The sequence below is a fragment of the Leuciscus leuciscus genome (genome assembly GCF_965113295.1).
Source record: "Leuciscus leuciscus genome assembly, chromosome: 9".
NCBI classification, from domain to species: domain Eukaryota; kingdom Metazoa; phylum Chordata; class Actinopteri; order Cypriniformes; family Leuciscidae; genus Leuciscus; species Leuciscus leuciscus.
In genome coordinates, this window is record NC_138733.1 from 32,136,774 (window position 1) to 32,158,385 (window position 21,612).

Here is a 21,612-nt window from a genome sequence, read left to right on the forward strand (position 1 = left end):
CCAAAATTAATATGATGGGGGCGATCACCAAGTTAATGATCCAATAGTGATTATGCCACGTGAGGTGGATCAAGCTATAAGCAAATTACCTCAAAATAAAGCTAGCGGCTTAGATAATATTTCTGCTGAACATCTTAAATATGGAAGTAAGAGGATAGCCCCTTTATTAGCTGTTTGTCTTACTGGCTTTTTGAGTCACAGTGTGTTACCAGATTCAATGTTGTCTGTCTTATTAGTACCAGTTATTAAAAACAAAGCAGGAATGGTGGGTAACTTAGGTAATTATAGACCTGTAGCTTTAGCTAGTATTTTGTCTAAAGTCTTGGAAAAAAATCTTGTTTACTAATTCTACAGACAACCAGTTTGGATTTAAGGCTAAACATGGTACTGATCTTTGCATCTATGCATTAAAGGAAATAGTAAATAAGTATAGAGATACAAATTTATCAGTTTGTATGCGTTTCATTGATGCATCTAAAGCTTTTGACCGGGTTAACCATGCTAAGCTATTTTTTAAAATGAGACAAAGAGAGGTACCAGAATACATTGTGAGAATCTTGGCCTATTGGTATGCCCACCAGTTGATGCGAGTTAAATGGGGGCAATAAGGTCTCTGCCCCTTTTGGGGTCAGTAACGGTGTGAGACAAGGAGGGATTTTGTCCCCAATTTTGTTTAATCTTTACATGGATGAACTGTCTGAACGTTTGAATGTTTGTAAAACTGGGTGTATGATTGGGAATACTTTAGTGAATCATATTATGTATGCAGATGATCTTGTGGTGTTTAGTCCAAGGCAAGCAGTGCTGGTCTTCAACAGCTTTTAAATGTGTGTTCTGAATGATTATGGTCTTGAACATGATATTGTATATAATCCTGATAAGAGTATGGTTATGACTTGCAGAACTAAGGAGGATAAAAGTATACATTTTCCAGTTTTTAAGTTGTCTAACAAGAGTCTCACGGTGTGCGAGAAAGTAAAATACCTTGGACATATTATCACTGAGCACATGACAGATGATGAGGATATTGAAAGGCAACGCCGCCTGATGTATATCCGGGCAAAATATACTGTTGCGTAAGTTTAGCTTCTGTTCAGATGAGGTGAAGGTGTCACTTTTTAAAGCATACTGTACAACACTTTATACTGCTCATTTGTGGTGTAACTATAGATCATCTAGTTTACAGAAGCTGCAAGTAGCTTATAACGATGCTATGAGAATCTTACTAAGGAGACCTAGATGGCATAGTGCAAGTGAAATGTTTGTGAGTGTAAGAGTAATCACTTTTAAAGCACTGTTACGTATTCTTATTAGATTTAGATTTTAGATTTATCTGCCGGCTTAATGATTCTAAAAATGAAATTATTGTGGGTTTATCAAATATAAGGGTTAGTACTACACGGTATCAGTCAAAGCTGTGGAGACACTGGTGCTGGTGTATTTTGTAACTCTAGGTTTACAAAATTGTCAGGGTTGTGATGGAGTGTATGGGTTGTATATGTTGTTCAATGTCTCTTTTTTTTTATTTATTTTTTTTTATTGGACTTTGAGTCTGTAATAAAGTTTGATTGATTGATTGATTGATTGATTGATTGAATATATATATATATATATATATATATGCTGCAACGTGGTTAATCTGGCTCATTTATTTATTTATTTACTTTTTGGCTAGAAGCAGTTCTGAATGGCCGGTAACTTAAAAATTTAGTAGACAAATTGGCTGGTGAGTGAAAAAGTTCATTTCAAACCCTGTTAATATGGTCCTTCCAACCATTATTACACAATTTGAGCCTGATGAATCTTGGCATTGTCATCCTGGAATATGGCCATGATGTGTCTTCCTACATTGTGGTTTAAGAAATGAAAAGCTACACACACATCAGTAATGGTTAGAAGAACTGTTGCCGAACATATAACATGCTAGAAACATAATAATCACTGCAATAATGATCCAATCATAGACTCTTAAGCATTTGCCAATTTAAATCCAAAAAGTAACTTTATTTGGTCGTCAGTGTGTGTGTGTGTGTGTGTGTGTGTGTGTGTGTGTGTGTGTGTGTGTGTGTGTGTGTGTGTGTGTATATAATTTTTTTCATACATTAGGCGTGCTGACCTGTGTGCGATGGATTGAGCTCTCTGTTCATCTCCAGACGGAAGATGGTGAGTTTCAGAGTGTGCAAAACACTTTCTAATCTGCACACGCGTGCGACGAGCGTTTCACTCTGCCTCCATAGCAAACTCTCTCCTGTGGCACTCAGGGGCCCGTGGATGTTCACAGGACTGACCGGACGCCGCTTTGAGGAGTTTGAAGAGTTCACGAGCAGCTGATCTGCAGACGCTCCCAAAGAGCCCAGACTCCTCCTCAACTCCTCCGTCTGCTCCTCCGCTTTCTGAAGACGCCTCTGTAACACGGAGAGAGACTCAGGAGCCGTGGCCCCCACAGTCAGAGGACAGATCACTGGCCTGGACATTACTAGATAGATAGATAGATAGATAGATAGATAGATAGATAGATAGATAGATAGATAGATAGATAGATAGATAGATAGATAGATAGATAGACAGATAGACAGACAGATAGACAGACAGACAGACAGACAGACAGACAGATAGATAGATAGATAGATAGATAGATAGATAGATAGATAGATGGAGACAGACGGACAGATAGATAGACAGACAGACAGACAGACAAATAGATAGAGATAGATAGATAGATAGATAGATAGATAGATAGATAGATAGATAGATAGATAGATAGATAGATAGATAGATAGATAGATATTGGACAGACAGACAGATAGATAGATAGATAGATAGATAGATAGATAGATAGATAGATAGATAGATAGATAGATAGATAGATAGATAGATAGATAGATAGATAGATAGATATTGGACATACAGACAGACAGATAGATAGATATTGGACAGATAGATAGATATTGGACAGACAGACAGACAGACAGACAGATAGACAGATAGATAGATAGATAGATAGATAGATAGATAGATAGCAGTGTTTAATGTTACCATGCATGTGAATATACATTATATAATTTAATGTAAATGTCGTTGGCATTATGGGATTTAAATCAGTGTAAACGCAGAAACACACTCCGGCGTTAAGTGACATCGGTGAATCTTCTCAACAAACGTCAACATTTTAGTCACACTCCGAGAAATTAAATAAACTGTTCGTTTATATTAACTGAATGCGTAATAGATTTCATTTGTATCTGTTATTGTTGCTTACCTTTAGAGAGCCCGGCACTTCCGGCATAGATGGTTACCGTGGAGACCGCTCCCTCTCGAGCTCGGTTCTAAACTCCCGCCATAGCGAAAACACACACAAAACTCATAGGACAAAACTAGAGTGGCAAATGCTGATTGAGCTGATTAGGTAGTGGCCCGGAAGTTCTCATTTAATTTGTATAACATCAGACCTGACCAATTATAGTTACATTTTTACTCTTCACTGGGTGTTTTCAACTTTAGTAGCTTTAAATATTAATTATTCTGGAATAAATTACTGCTCGTCCTAATCTTTGAGAGAACGGCCTTGTCACGTGGTTTCTTTACAATCACAGTAGTTTGTGATTCAAGGACACGGGCGTTTTGTTCAATAATTTTGCAGCGATTGATACTTCAGATTTTTTAAATGTACACCAGAAGCCAAACCTTTCGTTTATTATATTGAAAAGTTCATACTTTTTTTTTTGCAGACAAAAAGACTGATATTCTTCTCGAGCCGTCACGCGCCCCCTCGAGGAAAGACTTTTATTAACAGAAAAATAGTATTAGCTTGTAGTGCCGCCCAATATAATTTCGTGTCTATGAACTTCTCTTGTTTGTAGGTTTCAAGAGACGCTTGGACGCTCGTTTTGAACAACTGTCAGAAGATAAAATTGTCCATTTTTATTTGAGTATTTTAGCTTCTTAAAATGTTAGAAAACAAACAAACAAAAAACATTTTATCTGAAGGTAGTCATTTATTTTGAGCTTCAGTGCTCTGAGGTTGTTGGTTTTTAAAAAAAAAAAAAAAATCCTAAATAAAACAAACAAATCTAAAAACCAAGTCCGAATCTGTTCATATATTGAAATTGCATGTTGAAGTTGACTCAGTCATGAGTCATGAATGCCATTATTTGAGGGCAGGAAGGCATTTATTGTAATATAAAATTGTATCAATATATAGGCTATTTCTGAACCAATATATATTTCTGTTTTACAATTGTTAAAATGGTATGAATCCCATGCTGTAAAGTCATGTCTTGGTCATATTTTTAGTTCTTATTTCACCCCAAAAATTTATTATTTTGAATAAAGAAAATGAAACCTATTTCTAAGACCATTATTTACTTATTTATTTTAAGTACAGCTGTATGTTTACATCACATTATTTGAATGTACTGAATATAATTGACACTGACTACATTTTAAAAATGTTTCCATGATCATTAAGTGCATCACATCATTAAAAATTAGATTTGTAATGGGAAAAAAAAAGACTTTAAATAAAAGTAATGAGAATTGTAAGGATATGTACTTAATTGTCAGGGGTATATATATATATATATATATATATATATATATATATACCTGTGATTTTAGGGTGAAATATGACTTTTCTTCATGAGATTCACTTGGCAGCAGTCCCGGAAGATTGTGCAGGACACTCAAATACTTTGAGAAATGCTGTATGAGGCAAATGACCACTTCAAAGCCTCATCAAACCATGATCAAGAGGTTAGAAAAACATTTCATCACTTTCCAATCCCCACTGAGCATTATTAACTTTAATTAAAAAAACTGAAATTATCGCAAGTAAGTTCTGCGTCATGTTTGCATGAATCAAAACTTTCCCCTGAACAGCAGCTGATAATGCAGAAAAAAAAAAAAGAAAAAAAAAGAGGATGTCCCAGCAGTTGGAAAGAAGCACCAGCAGCCCTTTGTTTTTTGAAGCTCAGTCCTCACGTGGGTTATGAGATCTTCTCGTAGAACAGGAGGTAGGCTTGGGAACTCTGCACTTTGGCCTCCGGAACCGAATGGACGCTGCTGTCGCTGACGTGGAACCATGATCCTTTACTGACCTCAGCATTACCTGCGACAAGAGGAAAATTGGAACATCATAATAATAATAATGTCACTGGGTTTCCAGCTAAATGCAATTTGATTCAAAAAGTTAGATTTTTCAGTCTCAAACATTATTGCACGTTCATAGATATCACACTGAAATCTCGGACTCAACAGCACTGATACTCACAACCAGCAGCCGACCCGTTTTCTACGTAATTGTGCGTGGAGGGTCGTGATTTAACGTAGGCCGTGTAGTGTCCGGACCGCATGGTGCCGCTGTGCTCCACTATGCCATAAAGACTATACAGCACTCGGGTTTCTCCCTCCTTCACACCCTAAAAACACAAACAGGGTTTGATGCACTGCTCATATAGGAGCATAATTAATTGTTAAAAGATCACAATCTCGATTCAAACACCCACACGATCTCATTCCTACAGGACAGTGATTCAGCCATGTCTATTAAACCTTTGACAAGTAGCCTGTGATCACAGCGAACATTCAAATCTGCACTGGCACTGCCGCTGAGCCAGAGAGAGCAGTTGTCACGTGCAGGTATGACACAGCTTCACAAACAGTCTTTTCAACATCACAGTTTGAGTTGTCAAAAAGTACCGACTTCGGTACCAAGTTGGTACTGAAATTTTAAAAAGTGACGATACCAGCATTTCCCTCTAGCATTTTGAGCGCTGTTGAACAGATTCTTAAAGGAACACTCCACCGTTTTTTCATATTAAACTATGTTATTCCCTTAACTAAGACGAGTTGATACATACCTCTCTCGTCTCAGTGCGTGCACTCAATCGCTCAGGCGTGCGGCGACACTTTGATAGCACTTAGCTTAGCCCAGTTCATTCATTAGGGACCAAACAGAGATGAAGTTAGAAGCAACCAAACACCTCCATGTTTTCCCTATTTAAATACAGTTACACGAGTAGTTACACGACCAAGTATGGTGACACAAAATAAAACGTGGCGCTTTTCTAAGCGGGTAAAAAGGATAACTATAATGTATGGCGGAATAGCACTTGGGAGCACTTCGACTCGGCGCAGTAATATCATTACTCCTGAAAAATCCTCTCTCCCTCTCACTTCTGTCATTAGAACCAACGTGACTTTTTACTGCGCTGAGTCGAAGTGCTCCCAAGTGCTATTCCGCCATACATTATAGTTGTCCTTTTTACCCGCTTAGAAAAGCGCCACGTTTTATTTTGTGTCACCATACTTGGTCGTGTAACTACTCGTGTAACTGTATTTAAATAGGAAAAACGTGGAGGTGTTTGGTAGCTTCTAACTTCATCTCTGTTTGGTTCCTAATGAATGAACTGGGCTAAGCTAAGTGCTATCAAAGTGTCACCGCGCGCCAGAGCGATTAAGTGCACGCACTGAGATGAGAGAGGTATGTATCAACTCGTCTTAGTTAAAGGGATAGTTCACTTTGAAATAAAATTTTGGTATGTTTTAGCTTACCTCAAGGGCATCCAAGATGTAGGCGTCTTTTTTTCCGCAGAAGTTTCAATTTTTATAATTTTAGGTCAAACCGTTCTTGTCTGTCAGTCAAATAATGCAGGTCTGTGGTCACCACCTGAAAGAGCATGCACAGAGTCCAAATTAAAACAATTCCCCGTCGTCCAAATTAAACAATTCCCCATTGTAAGTACACATTGATGGCCTAAGACACGAAACGAGCGGTTTGTGTGAGAAAACGAACAGTATTTATATCGTTGTTACCTCTTGTACACAGCCACGTCCAAGTGATCTGAGAGCGCGGGCGGGTATAGATATACACACTAGATGTCGCCTTGGCTACGGTTTTGTTCCAATGAACTGCAGTAGCCAAGGCGACATCTAGTGTATATATCTATACCCGCCCGCGCTCTCAGATAATTTGGACGCGGCTGTGTTTAAGAGGTAAAAACGATATAAATACTGTTCGTTTTCTCACACAAACCGCTCGTTTCGTGTCTTAGGCCATCAATGTGTACTTACGATGGGGAATTGTTTAATTTGGACAATGGGGAATTGTTTTAATTTGGACTCTGTGCATGCTCTTTGAGACAGTGACCATCGACCTGCATTATATGACTGACAGACAAGAACGGTTTGACCTAAAAATATCAAAATTGAAACTACTGCGGAAAAAAAGACACCTACATCTTGGATGCCCTTGAGGTAAGCTAAAACATACCAAAATTTAATTTCAAAGTGAACTATCCCTTTAGTTAAGGGAATAACAGTTTAATATGAAAAAACGGTGGAGTGATCCTTTAAACACCTCTGATTGGCCATTGTGTTGACGCGCTCAACATATATGTCTGTGATTAGCCGTTTTGTTCACGCACTCAACATATATGTCTGTGACAATGGCCAATCAGAGGTGTTTAAGAATCCATTCAACAGGGCTCAAAATGCTAGAGGGAAATGCTGATATATCCACATTTTTCAAATTTCAGTACTTTTGACAACACTACAAATCACAGTATAATTATTTCCAAAAATTATTTGCATGAAATTGGCATTATATATAAAAAAAAAATGCCGGTCTGTGTGCGCGATTACACACACCTGGAAGACCATCTGAACATAAGCAGTAGACTTGTATAGAAAGGAACATTTTAAATCAATGAATTGTGAATAATTTCTGGTCATTGTGAGAATATCTGTAATCAATAGAAAAGTAACTGTAGTCTGATTACAAGTATTTTAAAATGTAAAATAATTGCAAGTACTACATTTTTGGAATCTGATCACATGCAATCAGTTACTACCCAGTTACACCAATAGGTAGTTTTAACAAGTTACTGTTAAAACATTTATTTGTTATTGAATCATTCTTTCAAGATTCAAAAAAACGTACTCATCCAGTAAAGAAACAGGTGACATCTTTATGAGTGAGTCATTGAATCATTTGTTCAAACTGAATAATAAAAAATAAAAAAAATTATTCAAATTAAATATTTTTTAAAAAGACTGTGGCAATTAACATTTTGTCAGAACCTCTAGTGAATTATTATTTTGTTTAGTTATCCATTCAGAATCGTTGGAGAACCATGATCTCTATTTTAAACACACACAAAAAAATCTTGATTCTCAATTAATCCAGAAATTATAATTTGCTCACCTTGCAGTTTAAAGAGCAGAAAGGAGCAAGATCCAGGATCTGAGGAAACTGCACATGTCTGTTCACCTTACAAACGCTGTATCCAATCTACAAGCAAACAAATGACAAAACAAGGGTCTAAATGGAGATTCCTTTGAGTGTATCAGTGTGGTGAGGTCTGGGACAGGAGGAACCAGGTGTTTTACCTGCTGGAATCTCTTCAGGTGAAGTGTGAGCACTGCTGGAGGATGAGAGATCAGCATCTGCTTCAGTGCATCTCTGTAAACAGCTTTCTTACCACCTGAATCGTGACAAAAATCAGTTTAGAAACACTGCTGTCACAATTGAGCTTTATGATAAACTAAGTTTTGTGTTCAATAAAAAAAAAAAATAAAAAAAAAAGTTTTATCTTAGGTAAGGAGATCCAAAAAAACTAGAGTGTCAAACACAGGTAAACAATGTGCAATGCTTATTTATTTATTATCTATCTATCTATCTATCTATACTCTATATATATATATATATATATATATATATATATATATAATATGTGTATATAATGTGTATATAACTTGCGACATCTGTGGCATTGTGCTGTGTGATAAAACTGCACATTTTATTGTGGCCAGCCTAAGGCACACCTGTGCAATAATCATGCTGTCTAAACAGCATCTTGATATGCCACACCTGTGAGGTGGATGGATTATCTCGGCAAAGGAGAAGTGCTCACTAACACAGATTTAGACATATTTGAGAGAAATAGGCCTTTTGTGTACATAGAAAAAGTCTTAGATCTTTGAGTTCAGCTCATGAAAAATGGGGGCAAAAACAAAACTGTTGCATTTATAATTTTGTTCAGGTATTATATAAATATTGTAAAAGGTGAAAACATTACCATCAGAGGCTTTATGTCCAGGCTGGCGTTTTGTACAGGTAAAACACATCAGTCTGTTGTTCTCTGTGAGATGTTCCACCTCAGTGAACTGATACAGGCAGGACTCCACCGAACACTCCTTCTTCTCTGGCACCTCCCTGGTGGTCAGTGCGTGAAAGGCGAGCTCAGGGTCCTGATTCACCACAGTGTATTCTTTAACACCAACTGAGTCATCATCTCCATTCTCCATTTCACCTTCTGAAGCTGTTTTTAGTGACATAATATTCAGTTCTTTGACTAATTGATCCTCTTCAGCACAAAGCTGGTCAGCACCGTCCTCCTCCTCAATTTCATTCACCTCTTCCACTTTGTCTCCCTCCATAGACACATCTTCAGAGGTCTGGTCTTCGGATAAGGCAGTGAAGCGGTTCTTGCCAGCAGTAGCATGTTCTTGCTCGGGTTCCTCATCATCTTCATCCTCATTTTGTGATTGTGCGGAAGGTTTCTCAAGGATCAAATGCTCCTGGCTGTTTTTATCCGGTTCCACATCAGCACTGCCATTTTCTGAAACACTGTGAACGGAGCCGTCCGCTGGATCGGTGCTGCTAGCTGTGCTCTCATTGGGCAGAGGTTCCAAAGTGACTTTACTGCCCAGTTTCTGCTGTCGTCTCTGAGTCTATGGATACAAAAGCCAACAAATAAGCGTATAGCAGATGGTCGGTATTCAACTTGATACTGTGAAAAATAAGTCACTGGAACATGATATGTGTAAAACATGTAGGGAGAAAAAAAACAACCATATATACACACATACATACATACATATATTAGTTCAATCATGAAACTCTATAGGGCGCAGGCTGATCCTTTACATGCAATCAATCACATCATTACCACATGGTACAAGCTGATTGACCTCTACTGATCCTGCAGCCAATGAGATTGCTTGTTTAACATTTAAATAGTCTGGTTCATTGTTTGCTGTAAGCTAGTCCTGTAACGCGCTATCAGAGTTCCTCTGAAACCATCCACCTTCCTAGATCTGCTCTGGGATTTATGCTTGTCTCTTTATGCATCAGCAGCATATCTTACATGCTCACAGTAACATGTCTATTGGCAGTATCAAGTTTATATTTGCTCTGCAGCAGCAGCAATAATCAACAGCAGAAGCAGCAAAGCAGATCTAATCTGACGAAACCAAATACATTAACATTGACCTATTCAATAACATGCTTAAACCATTTCAAGAGGTGTCATGATTGAGATATATAATTGAAATGTTGACACTGTGTCTTTACCTTGGCTTGTTTCTTGGCCTGTTTCTTGGCTTTCTTCTGCTGGTACTTGCTTCCTGTTCCTGTAGGCATGTCTTCATTCCCATTGGCCAGAGATGTTGCGGTGTCTTGATCTCCATCGTCACTGACGCTGCTGCGATACTGAGCAACTTTCTTCTGATTCTTCTTTTTGTAGGCCTGGAGGAGAGACTCAAATCAGTTCACGTCCCCAGAACATGCTCACGCTTTACAACAGCAACTATGAGCATTTTGCCAGAAGGAAGAGCCAAAGTGTTTGAGGGATAAAGCAGCTATATGAATCTTACCTCATCAGCTACAGGAAGAGACAGATCCAGAAACATCTCTGTCACCAGAGACACAGTTCTGCACTCTTTACACATCACCGTGCTGCTCATCTCTCCACCAAACACTCGGTCCACAAAGTTCTTGGGTGCACCGTTTTTCTCATACTCTGGTGAAAACGATGCAAGAGAAAGTCTAAGTTATTAATTTAATAATACTCATGTTATGATAAACAAGCTTTGGGTTTAAGCTAGCCTTAAAATGCTTCGCTGATTTCAACCTGCTCTGTATTGTTACAATGTCGGTAATGTATGTAAATTAACAATGTTTACTCGTTCTCCATGTTACCTGGACTGATAAATTCACATTTATTTGTCAGCAAAAGTCCACCGGATAGTGCAAAATGTGTCATCCGGCTGACTATTGAGAGGCTTTTCATGAAAACTACAGATGATAATTCTGCATTTTTGTATCCCCGCCCACAGACCAACAGAGTTTATTAACCGAATAGTTATTGTAAGAGTAGGTTTATCAATTAAAACTCTATTTTGTCTACTCTTTAAACAGCATTATGGTGAAAGTGAAACACTATGGCACCATCTTTCTTAGCTGTACGAGATGGCGTTTTGCTTCAGAGGGAACGGATGGATCAGCAGTTCTTTATCACGCTGTTTGTAATCATCCAGTTTCAAATGTTGACTACCGGTATAACACACTCTGGTCAAGCGTATCCATAGCAGACTGGTGGGAGTGGCCTTGGACTGCAACATGCCCAGTGCATTATGGGTGTTGAAGTTTTCCTACCTATTTGGCAATTTCGACCTTCTACTGCATTGGCAGCCAAGTTTTATTGAAAGCCCATTTTGCCAGTGCTTTAACCCCCTGAGGTCTACGGTATCGCCGGCGATACCAGCTCGCTTTTTTTTTATTAGTGTAAAAGAAACTCATAAATACTCTGTTGACTTTGATTTTCCATAGGAGTTTCATACATCAATCGATTCTGTTAAATGTGTATTATTTTTGTGTATACTCACAATAAAAACAAAGTGTTGTGCTTTTTGCCAAATAAAGAAAAATAAACACGAAGCGAGTTCTGCCTTCTATCTGCCAGTGTAGTCCATTCTGAAACGCGTCCGAAAATTAACAATAACTCAGCGAATACTCAGTCAAACAGACATACAGACACACAGGCATGAAGATTGAATTCTCTTCTTTAAAATGAAGTAATTTATATAAAAAAACAATTATTCTCATCTTGTGAAATCTGTATTAAAAGAGAGCGATTCCAGTCGACCTCATTACAGCTAATTCAGATGTAATGTGACTCCGCCCACGGAGAGCGCGCGCTATTCAAACGCAAATGGCTGAGGCAATCCTGTGAACGCCCCCATCAGCTCGAGAAAACACACAAGTTTATTTAGATCATTGTTTACACCGTCTTGCAGCGCTGTGAGGAATAATACTAATGGAAAATGTCCCTCAGAAGTGCGGGTATATCGAGGAGCGAGCTGAGGAATACAAGTAAGTTTTTTCCTTCTCACGTGAATTTCTTCACGTGGGTTTCTGTTTATGAATGAATAAACTGCAGAGATGCGCGCTGTTTACCACAGCTGGCAAAGACAGTTTAAATTTAAATCGCGTGTGTGAATGAATGATGATGTTTTAGCAAACTGTATTACTATACTGAGATAAGTAAACATCGACTGAATGTTGAAATAAAATTTGAAATGGCTATTTGTATAAGCAACGTATTAAACTGCAAATTAACAATATGCCCTAATATTTCATGAAAACAACGTTACAGTCAGACGAAATATGAAAGACAACATTTTGTTGACCAGATTTGGGTACAGTTTTTACTGTAGAATATACTGCCACATCAAATAAGCTTTTGTTTAGCCATTTCTATATATAAAATACTATTTTTGTCAAAAATAAAGTCATCAACTAAGATGTTAGCTGTTCCAATGTTGGTTATATTCAAACTAATGAATACATAGATTAAATGTAGGGCCTATAATCTTTTTTTTTTACAAAGAAAGAGTACACTTGAAATTGTAATTATTGTTGTAATTGTAACCGTTTGAATAAAATAGCAAAACATATTTACAAGATAGATGTAAGCAAAATCTTAAATGGTCAATATAAGTCTTCTTCTAAATATATTTTTTGTCCTTGCATTGTGGCTCAGTCAGTGTCACACCTGAGTGAATGGCTAATTATGCAGAGTGGGTGTATTCTAAGGTGTAAACCACTCCTCGTTCACGCCCCCTCGCATATTGGCTTTCCAAGCAAAACCTGTTTTACATCAATTTAAATCAATGTATGGTTTTATGTGAACGATAAAGCAAGACTATTTTCACATAATTTTGAAGAAAAAACTATAGGCGACGACATCCATAAGTCAAAAGTCTTATTGCCACATATTTAGTATGTGTTTTGTGGCCTTATTTCAAACATTTTAATTTTTAGTTTTTTCGATAACCACGCATAAACATTATTCTCTCAAAAATGAAAACATGTACATACATGTGGCTCACATATTATTGTAGTCCTGTTTGTGCTATATAGAGTGAATTTACACCTTTGCCATTAATATGTTTATAAGCAACTGAAAAAAGCACAAATGTCAGAGCATGTCAGAACACCCCCAGGGCCCAAAAAAACGCTCAGACTCCAGAGGGTTAATCATTCCCTTATAATATAGAATTTGTCATTCTGGTAATCTGATCTGGTACCTTTAGTAACCTTCTTCGTCTGCTCAGCCTCTAAGCTTTTGCCAGAGTTTTTCAAAGCCCCCAGAATTCCGGAATTTACTCTCTGAAAAATACAGAAAATAAACAAACAGGACACGGTTACACTGAAATGTCTCAAACATTCCTTATAATCAATGGCAAAGGAACACCAGCAGACACGAGTTCATCTGGTCTGTGTTCATGTGCTGTTAGAGGTTTATACTTTCACTTCTTCTGCCCGCATGCCGTCCAGAAGGTACCGCAGCAGCTCCTGACTGTCCTGCTGCTGAAAGCCTTTAAAGCGTGGAGCTCTGTGTACAACAAATAATGGAATCATTAAAAGATTGCTTGTTCCTGTAAGACAACGATTCGCCTGTGTCTTTTAAGCCTTTTACAAAATCACACCGGAACATTCAAATCTGCGTTGGCGCTTCCGCTGAGCCAGAGAGAGCAGTTGTCATGAGCAAGTATGAAACCCGCTTCACAAACAGTCTTTTCAACATCACAGTATCATTATTTCTGTTACAATGATATCACAAGTACTGGGACAAAAGTTAATATTTTGGATATAAACACTGATGTCTTCGGAAGAGATCAAAATAGAGGAAATCCGTTTTTGAAAGTTACTTGGTGCTACTAATAACGATTGTATCAATTGCATCGTTACACCAGTAGGTGGCGACAAGAGGTTGTGAAAAAAACGTACGTGTCATTGGATCAATCATTCATGAGATTGGTTCACAAATGCTGATTCATCCAGTAATAAAACATGTAAAGTCTTTATGAGGGAGTCATTCAAACCTGCAGATATTCACATTTTGTCAGAACCTCTAGAAAAATTACATGTTATTTTTTGTTGTTGTCAATTCAGAATCCTGGGAGAATCGTAATCTCTATTTAAAAAAATCAATAAATGGTGGTTCACAATTTATCCAGAATTGTTCTCTTATGCTCATCAAGGCTGCATTAATTTGTTTAAAAATACAGTAAAAACAGTAATACTGTGAAATATTGTTACTATTTAAAATAACTATTTTCAATTTTAATATATTGCAAAATGTAATTTATTCCTGTGATCAAAGCTGAACATAACAGATCAGAGTTTCTCACGATCATAATGACTAAACTACCAAACAAGAGACACACACACATACATGTACATATACATATATATACACATATATATACGGTATATAATACATTTCTTTAGGACATGCAGGTGTCAAACACATCAGTAAAACAGCACTTTCCTCTTATTATATGAGACTGCTGCGCTAGGAACATGTTTGTGCGGCTACTTACTTTTTACACACTTGTGTGAAGAGTTCTTTAGGGGTCACAACACCTTTCTTGGTATCCTGGACTTCATTAAGTAACTGACACATAGCCAGCGTGAGCGACCCGGGTCTTTCCAGCTGGATCTGAAGAGGTTCCTGAAAACATGATGTGAAAATATGCTGTTAGATGAAGATTTCTGCATAAACTGAACATAATGAGGGTCAGCATTAGTACCAGCTCAGATGATGGTGTGATGGTGAAGGAGCTCTTCTCATCTGAAATCTTGCTCAGCAGTTCTCGCAAAAACTGCGTCTGTGATAAATTCTGAGAGGGAGACGAGAACATCAGGGTCTGCAGAGCTTGTTTACATGCAGCAATGTGTAGCCTGACTCTATACCTGCACGACTGCATTGAAGAAACACGTGTTGCCCAGATTACTGAGACCCCTGACACACACGACACCACCAGAGCTTCCTGCTGCTGCTGCCGCCGCCGCCACCGCCTTCTGTCTTTTGGGATTATCATCATGTTTGGAGTTGCTCTTCTGGTTCTCCTTGTTCTCTTTCTCTTCATCCGGTGTTTGCTCTGCAGGTTTATCTTCCTTCTTACATTCTGCAGGCAAATTGATGCTCTTTTTTTAAATGAAACCATGTGCTTTAAGTAAACAAATTTCAAAATAGCCAAAATAAAGTGTCTAAAATATATTGTTTTCAAATATTACATAGTATATTCTGTTAAAGTCCCCCTGTGGTCAATCATTTTATTAGCCTGATTAAAACCAGACCATTCTCAGTAGTAACTGAGTTATGGTCTGGCAAAGCTCCATTAATAACTCATTTCCAAAAGGGCGTCACCAACGCACGTCGCTCAAATGCCTCTTGGCGCAATTGGATAGACCTAAAACCAATCAGAGCGTCCGTCATCGTGTAAAGCCATATGCTGCGTCCCTAAGTTACACTACGCCATAAAAGTATGTACTCTTTTTGTGAAGAAAAGGTATTTACTTTTGAATGTGTAGCAAAAAAGTAAAAAAGGCAAGCTTTGGGACATACTTCGTCATCTTTATCGGACGGATCTGTCGTGTGCGTCCTGTCACGTAAACTGCCCTGTCAATCATCTTGTCACAGTTAAAATCCTCTATTAAATCTAATTTAATTTCCTACCGTTTCGGAGAGAAATGTAGCAGCACGTTCATCTGCCAGTGGGTCTTTCACGGAGACTGTCCTCGTGTGTTTGCAATTTGAATATAATAATGCATTTAAAAGTTGCTGCGCTTCACCAACGGACGTCGCTCAAATGCCTCTGGGCGCAATCGGATAGACCTAAAACCAATCAGAGCGATCGTCATCGTGTAAAGCCCGCCCCAACGTTTCTGATTGGTGCCGCGATTTCGAGGGATTAGAAATGGGCTTGAATGAGCTCTTTGCCAGACTACTTGCAGAGCAAATCTAAATTTGCCGGAAGTTGTCTGGGTTTTCCCAGGCTATCATTTTATCCCTTAAAACTCACCTTTGATCACCAAAATGACATTTTTAAATGTTTTTTTTCCCCTTGAAATATAACGCGGTTCTATGAATATGCAAATTAGCCCCGCTTCCACTCACTCACACCAGCTCAGAGATCCACTCGTTGACCTGATTGGTTACAAGGTAGTTTGTGACGTCAGAAACACCAGCGATTTCAAACCGTGTTTTTGAGACTGTCTTTGGTTCACTGCAGTTTTAAGGAGGAAATACTCGATGCGATGTTGTTGACACATGAATTTACACATGGTTAGTCTTAAAGCATATTAAAAACACCACATAAACAATAACATTAAAAGCTTGATTTTCACCACAGGAGGACTTTAATATTACAAACATAAATACATGTTTGTTTAAAAACAAACATATTGGTCAACTGCTACTGATATTAAATAAGCGGACGTGGCTATGAAAACTGTCTGGCACCTACTTTTGTTGGAGGTGCTCTTGCCAGGATCCGTCGGCACTTGTTTTCTTATGTTTGTGATCAGCTGTGCCAGCTGACCCGTGCTGGAATACTGAACTTCCTCATCACAGATGTAACACCTTGACGGCACATCAAGCAGAAGGTAAGAGGTCAGAACACACAAACCCTGCCACATTTCAGTGAGGATGAGGATGTGTGTGTGTGACTTACCATACGCTCCAGACATCCAGGCTGAGCACTAAACAGTGCGGCTCGGATCGAGGCGTCTCGTAGTGCTTGATCGCATGCTGATTCTCCAGTCTCCCGCAGCCCTGACGAGGATCACAACATAGTGTTTAAGTGTGGCTGGCCAATAGCAACATGTCATAACTAAGTCACCTGATCACTTACTCTGTGGCCGCATTTCAGGCACATCCACACAGCTGGACTTTCTCTTTCAATTTCATCCTCCGAGACCTGGTCTTCAACAGGCTTGTTCGGCTCACAGTCTTGGCACGAGCTCAGATTTAGACAGGCTTTCTTCAGGAAGCTGTTATCTATTCCTTTGCGGATGTGAGTGCAGGAAACCTCTTACAAAGCAACAGGAGAATCATGTTAAGTTAGAGGTTTCATTATTAAAATCACTTAATTTACTGCCAGCTGTCACACATGTACCTGGTGTCTCAGTGCTAGGACTTCTGTCTTTCACCTTCTTTTTACCCATTTTGGTTTAGAGGAGCACCTGGGAGGGGTTTTAATACATGCATATTAACAGAACATACAGTCATATTAGTACATCATAATCATTTTATAATAACGTGTAGTGATTCACTGATGTGATGCTGACCCGAGGTCGTTTATGAGTGTGTCAGCAAATACAGATCTCTGACACAAAAACGTTTTGAGAAAAGTAATAGTCGCATCAATTTAGAGATCAAGTCAGGAAGAATAAGTCATTCATGTTTCCGTTTAAACCACTGAAAATACAAATAAACCGCGACAGCTGTTATTTTCAGAAGAAAAAAACATGACACAAACAGTTCAAGTAAACTTACGAGGCCAGCAAAATCATTTAAAAATATGTAAACGGAATTACATCCATCCAAGTTTCTGTATTCAAATAATTTGTAGCGAAATAAACCGCATGAAAACACCAGTGTAAAGCATGTTGTTCAGCGGCTGCTTAGAGTATTTCCGGGTGACGCTCGACAACGCTGAGGTTCATTTCAAAATAAGAGTCTGACTGAAACAATAAATTAAGAAATGACAAGGACTACACATTTTATAGAGGACAATAAACAAATATACATATACAAACCAAGGCTTTTCTGTGATTGAACACCACGTGATCTGTTTGTTCCAAAATCCAAAAGGAAAGTGAATGTAAACAAAACAGGAGCCAAAGACGTGTTCTATTAAAATGAATGTCTTGTATTAAATAAAATAAAACACATAACAGTGTTTTACATTACAAGTTACAACACAATAAAAAGAAGAACATATTCTGATATCTTGGAAATGGCTTAAAAACTTCCCACATGACGGAATGAGAAATATTAATATATGAACAAACTTTGGAATATATATATATATATATATATATATATATATATATATATATATATATATATATATATAGTATACAGTACTAAATTGTTTCTAATAACACTGAAAGTTATACCTTCTACAAAAAATAAATAAAAATAAAAAACCAATTTGCATCTACAAAATCTCTAGAATCAGAATCAGAATCAGAATCAGAAAGAGCTTTATTGCCAAGTGTGCTTGCACCCACAAGGAATTTTTCTTGGTACTGAAGCTTCCAGTGCACATATACAAATACAAATACAACAAGAAACATAGTAATACAAATTCTAAGAATAAAATATATAAAAAGATAAAATAAAATAAAATAGTATAAAAAGTAAAAAAAAGGGGTCACAGTTGGGTTTAGTCTGAATAAACATTTACAGATTATGAACATATTTACAGTATTTTGAGAAGTATGAATAATATAAATATAAATATCACCTGAGTTAGAGAATATTACACTAGACAGTGGGAGTCTAGTGCATGTTACAGATTATGAACATATTTACAGTATTTTGAGTAGTATGAATAATATAAATATAAATATCACCTGAGTTAAGAGAATATTGCACTAGACAGTGGGAGTATTGCACTTGCAGGCATATGCCTTGGGGGGCATGTTAAGTGTTCAGAAGGGAAATGGCCTGTGGAAAGAAACTGTTCCTGTGCCTGGATGTTCTTGTGGCCAGTGATCTGTGTCGCCGTCCTGACGGTAACAGTTCAAACAGGGGGTGTCCAGGGTGAGTGGAGTCTGTGATGATTTTACCTGCTCTCTTCCTCACTCTGGAAGAGTACAGGTCCTGGAGGGTTGGCAGGGGGGCACCAATAATCCTCTCTGCTGTCCGGACTGTCCGTTGTAGTCTCCTGATGTCCGATTTGGTAGCTGAACCAAACCAGACAGTGATGGAAGTGCTTAAAACAGACTCAATGACGGCTGAGTAGAACTGGATCAGCAGCTCCTGTGGCAGATTGAACTTCTTCAGCTGGCGAAGAAAGTACAGTCTCTGCTGGGCCTTTTTCACAATGGAGTCAATGTGATTTGCCCACTTCAGGTCCTGAGAGATGGTAGAGCCCAGGAACCTGAATGAATCCACTGCTTCCACAGTGCTGTTCATGATGGTGAGAGGGGGGAGTGCTGGGGATTTTCTCCTGAAATCCACAATCATCTCCACTGTTTTGAGCGTGTTCAGCTCAAGGTTGTTATAGCTGCACCAGACAGCCAGCTGTTCAACCCCCAGTCTGTAAGCAGACTCGTCACCATTTTGGATGAGACCGATGACGGTGGTGTCGTCTGCAAATTTCAGGAGCTTGACAGAGGGGTCTTTAGAAGTGCAGTCATTAGTGTACAGGGAGAAGAGCAGTGGGGAGAGAACGCACCCTTGGGGGGCGCCAGTGCTGATGGTGAGGGTCCTGGATGTGAGCTTCCCCAGTCTCACTCGCTGCTGCCGGTCTGTCAGGAAGCTGGAGATCCACTGACAGATTGAGGATGGCATGGAGAGCTGAGTCAGTTTGGCTGTGAGAAGATCAGGGATGATGGTATTGAAGGCCGAACTGAAGTCCACAAATAAGATCCGTACTCTCTCCATTCAGTCTCTAAAAAGTGATTTGAATCTAAAAGAGACAGAGCTGTTGTTCCAAACAGCTGTATTATGTTGAGTAAAGTTGGTCATACAAAAACTTACAGTGTGTAAAAACCTAAATAAAAACCAGATCAGTTTTGTGGAGAGAAAAATCACACCACAAAACAAAATCAATACCACCTACATTTTTGAAAATTTCCCCATGAACACAAAACCAAAGACTGCCAGTTTACAGAAAGATAACTTGAATGAGTTGAATGAAAAAAAAAGATACGTTTTTCCCCCGAAGATTAGAAGGCCAGATTGGACAGATGGCTGCAAATACATATTTCCATATTTCGACAAATACTGTTTACTAAATTGGAGTATTTGGCGAAATATGGAAATATGTATTTCCAGCCATCTGTCCAATCTAGCCTTGCAATCATCTAATCTTCAGGAAAAAAAACTTTTTTTTTGTAATTTTCATTCAACTCCTTCAAGTTTTCCCTAGATGTTTAACACTAGATTAAATTAAGGACACATGGCAGTCAAAAGCCATTCATTCACATTTATCCAGGCATGAACCAGAACAGGAGCTTTAGAAGAAGAATAAACAAACCTGTGAAGAGCTTTTGGAATCTGATCACATATTTATTCTATTTAATTATATTTTTTCTTCATTTTTATAAAGCAGTTGACACATTGAGCTTTATCGTTAAAGTGAGCAGTTTAGGAAATAATTAATACCCTCTATCAGAATGATTCCTGTTCATTTTCACTGAAAGAATTACCTCGTTTTAATATAAAGTGTGGAAATCAATCATGAGCAACTGTCTCATCACTGCTTTTTGTTGTTGGCTTCAGAAATGCTTTCCATCAAGAGGAATACATATAGAAATTAGTAATTAACTGTGTTCAAAGGCAGGAGGGGAAATATATATATATTTTTTTTTTAAACAGTAAAATAATGTGAAGATTTAGGTGGAAACCTACATAACTATACAAAATAGGTAAATAATAATCATATTTTACAGAAAGAAAAAAAAAGTGAAATTATTTGAAAATCTTTGTCTCCCTCTGCTTGTAGACACATTTACAGCATCTATCTCTTGTGTAGCAGGCTCTTGTTTTCTCAAAGTAAAACTTGTTAAAACTCTTCCTACATTTATATTAAAGTAAAAACAAAATGTTAAAAATGCTACATTGATAAAGGAATCACATTCTCCCTTTATTTGTACCATTAAATATCTGTTAGGCACTTTATTTCCACTTTTCGAATATTGTCTTAATTTTATTTAAAATCAATGTCTCTCTTCAGCTAATAATGGGAATAGGGAGTAAAATAATTTCGGAAAGAGGCGGATTTGAACTTGGGTCAAACGTTAACACCACTCGTCTTACTCAACGCCACTAACCCTGTTGTCAGCGGGATTTCATTTGTAGTTTTGTCTGGCTCAATTAGACAATGGTGGGCAGAGTTAGTGTAAATAACATCAGTCAACAAGGCAGGCTATTTGCACTTGGTGTAATTAGACACTCTGTTATAGGAAACAACGCTATCAGTATTGCACAATAAATCTATTTTTACACTGTCAATGGCTTGTTGCTTAAAATGTGAGTGTTTAACTTTTGTCTCTTTGCTTTAATTTTTTGCCATGCATATTGAGTTTAACACTATCTACATTATTTCAAATTTAATACAGTTCAAAGTATCTATTTTCAGCACTCATTTTCATGGGCCTTACATATAAAAGAAACTGGTTTGAAACCACACACACTGTGTCTTTAATCTCTGTAGCAGCTCCTTATTTAACCTCAGCTGATCCTGAGGAAACTGGATTGACATCCAAATACTGAAAGTTTTACAATAAAACATACAAAGTCA

The 21,612-nt window shown here is 37.9% G+C and overlaps 1 protein-coding gene across 2 annotated transcripts in view; it reads right to left on the reverse strand.

The window, feature by feature from the left end:
• Positions 1 to 17,785, reverse strand: part of LOC309506902 (ubiquitin carboxyl-terminal hydrolase 16-like) — a 35,560-nt gene extending 17,775 nt beyond the window's left edge. Inside the window, exons 1-17 of one of the 2 annotated variants that reach the window (XR_014208967.1) lie at positions 17,631 to 17,785; positions 17,251 to 17,317; positions 16,987 to 17,165; positions 16,807 to 16,907; positions 16,600 to 16,715; positions 15,044 to 15,258; positions 14,881 to 14,970; positions 14,671 to 14,801; positions 13,592 to 13,679; positions 13,372 to 13,453; positions 10,657 to 10,802; positions 10,355 to 10,528; positions 9,078 to 9,732; positions 8,389 to 8,483; positions 8,204 to 8,290; positions 5,270 to 5,417; positions 4,631 to 5,107 (exon numbers count right to left, since the gene is read on the reverse strand). Coding sequence is in view for 1 of the 2 variants with exons in the window: in XM_082180920.1 (XP_082037046.1) it covers positions 4,986 to 5,107; positions 5,270 to 5,417; positions 8,204 to 8,290; positions 8,389 to 8,483; positions 9,078 to 9,732; positions 10,355 to 10,528; positions 10,657 to 10,802; positions 13,372 to 13,453; positions 13,592 to 13,679; positions 14,671 to 14,801; positions 14,881 to 14,970; positions 15,044 to 15,258; positions 16,600 to 16,715; positions 16,807 to 16,907; positions 16,987 to 17,165; positions 17,251 to 17,299 (2,478 nt within the window). In the remaining variant the exon portion in view is untranslated. Of the gene's footprint in view, positions 1 to 4,147; positions 5,108 to 5,269; positions 5,418 to 8,203; positions 8,291 to 8,388; positions 8,484 to 9,077; positions 9,733 to 10,354; positions 10,529 to 10,656; positions 10,803 to 13,371; positions 13,454 to 13,591; positions 13,680 to 14,670; positions 14,802 to 14,880; positions 14,971 to 15,043; positions 15,259 to 16,599; positions 16,716 to 16,806; positions 16,908 to 16,986; positions 17,166 to 17,250; positions 17,318 to 17,630 lie in introns of those variants that run through there. The other variant, XM_082180920.1, reaches the window with a different exon arrangement.
• Between the last annotated feature and the right edge of the window lie 3,827 nt (positions 17,786 to 21,612).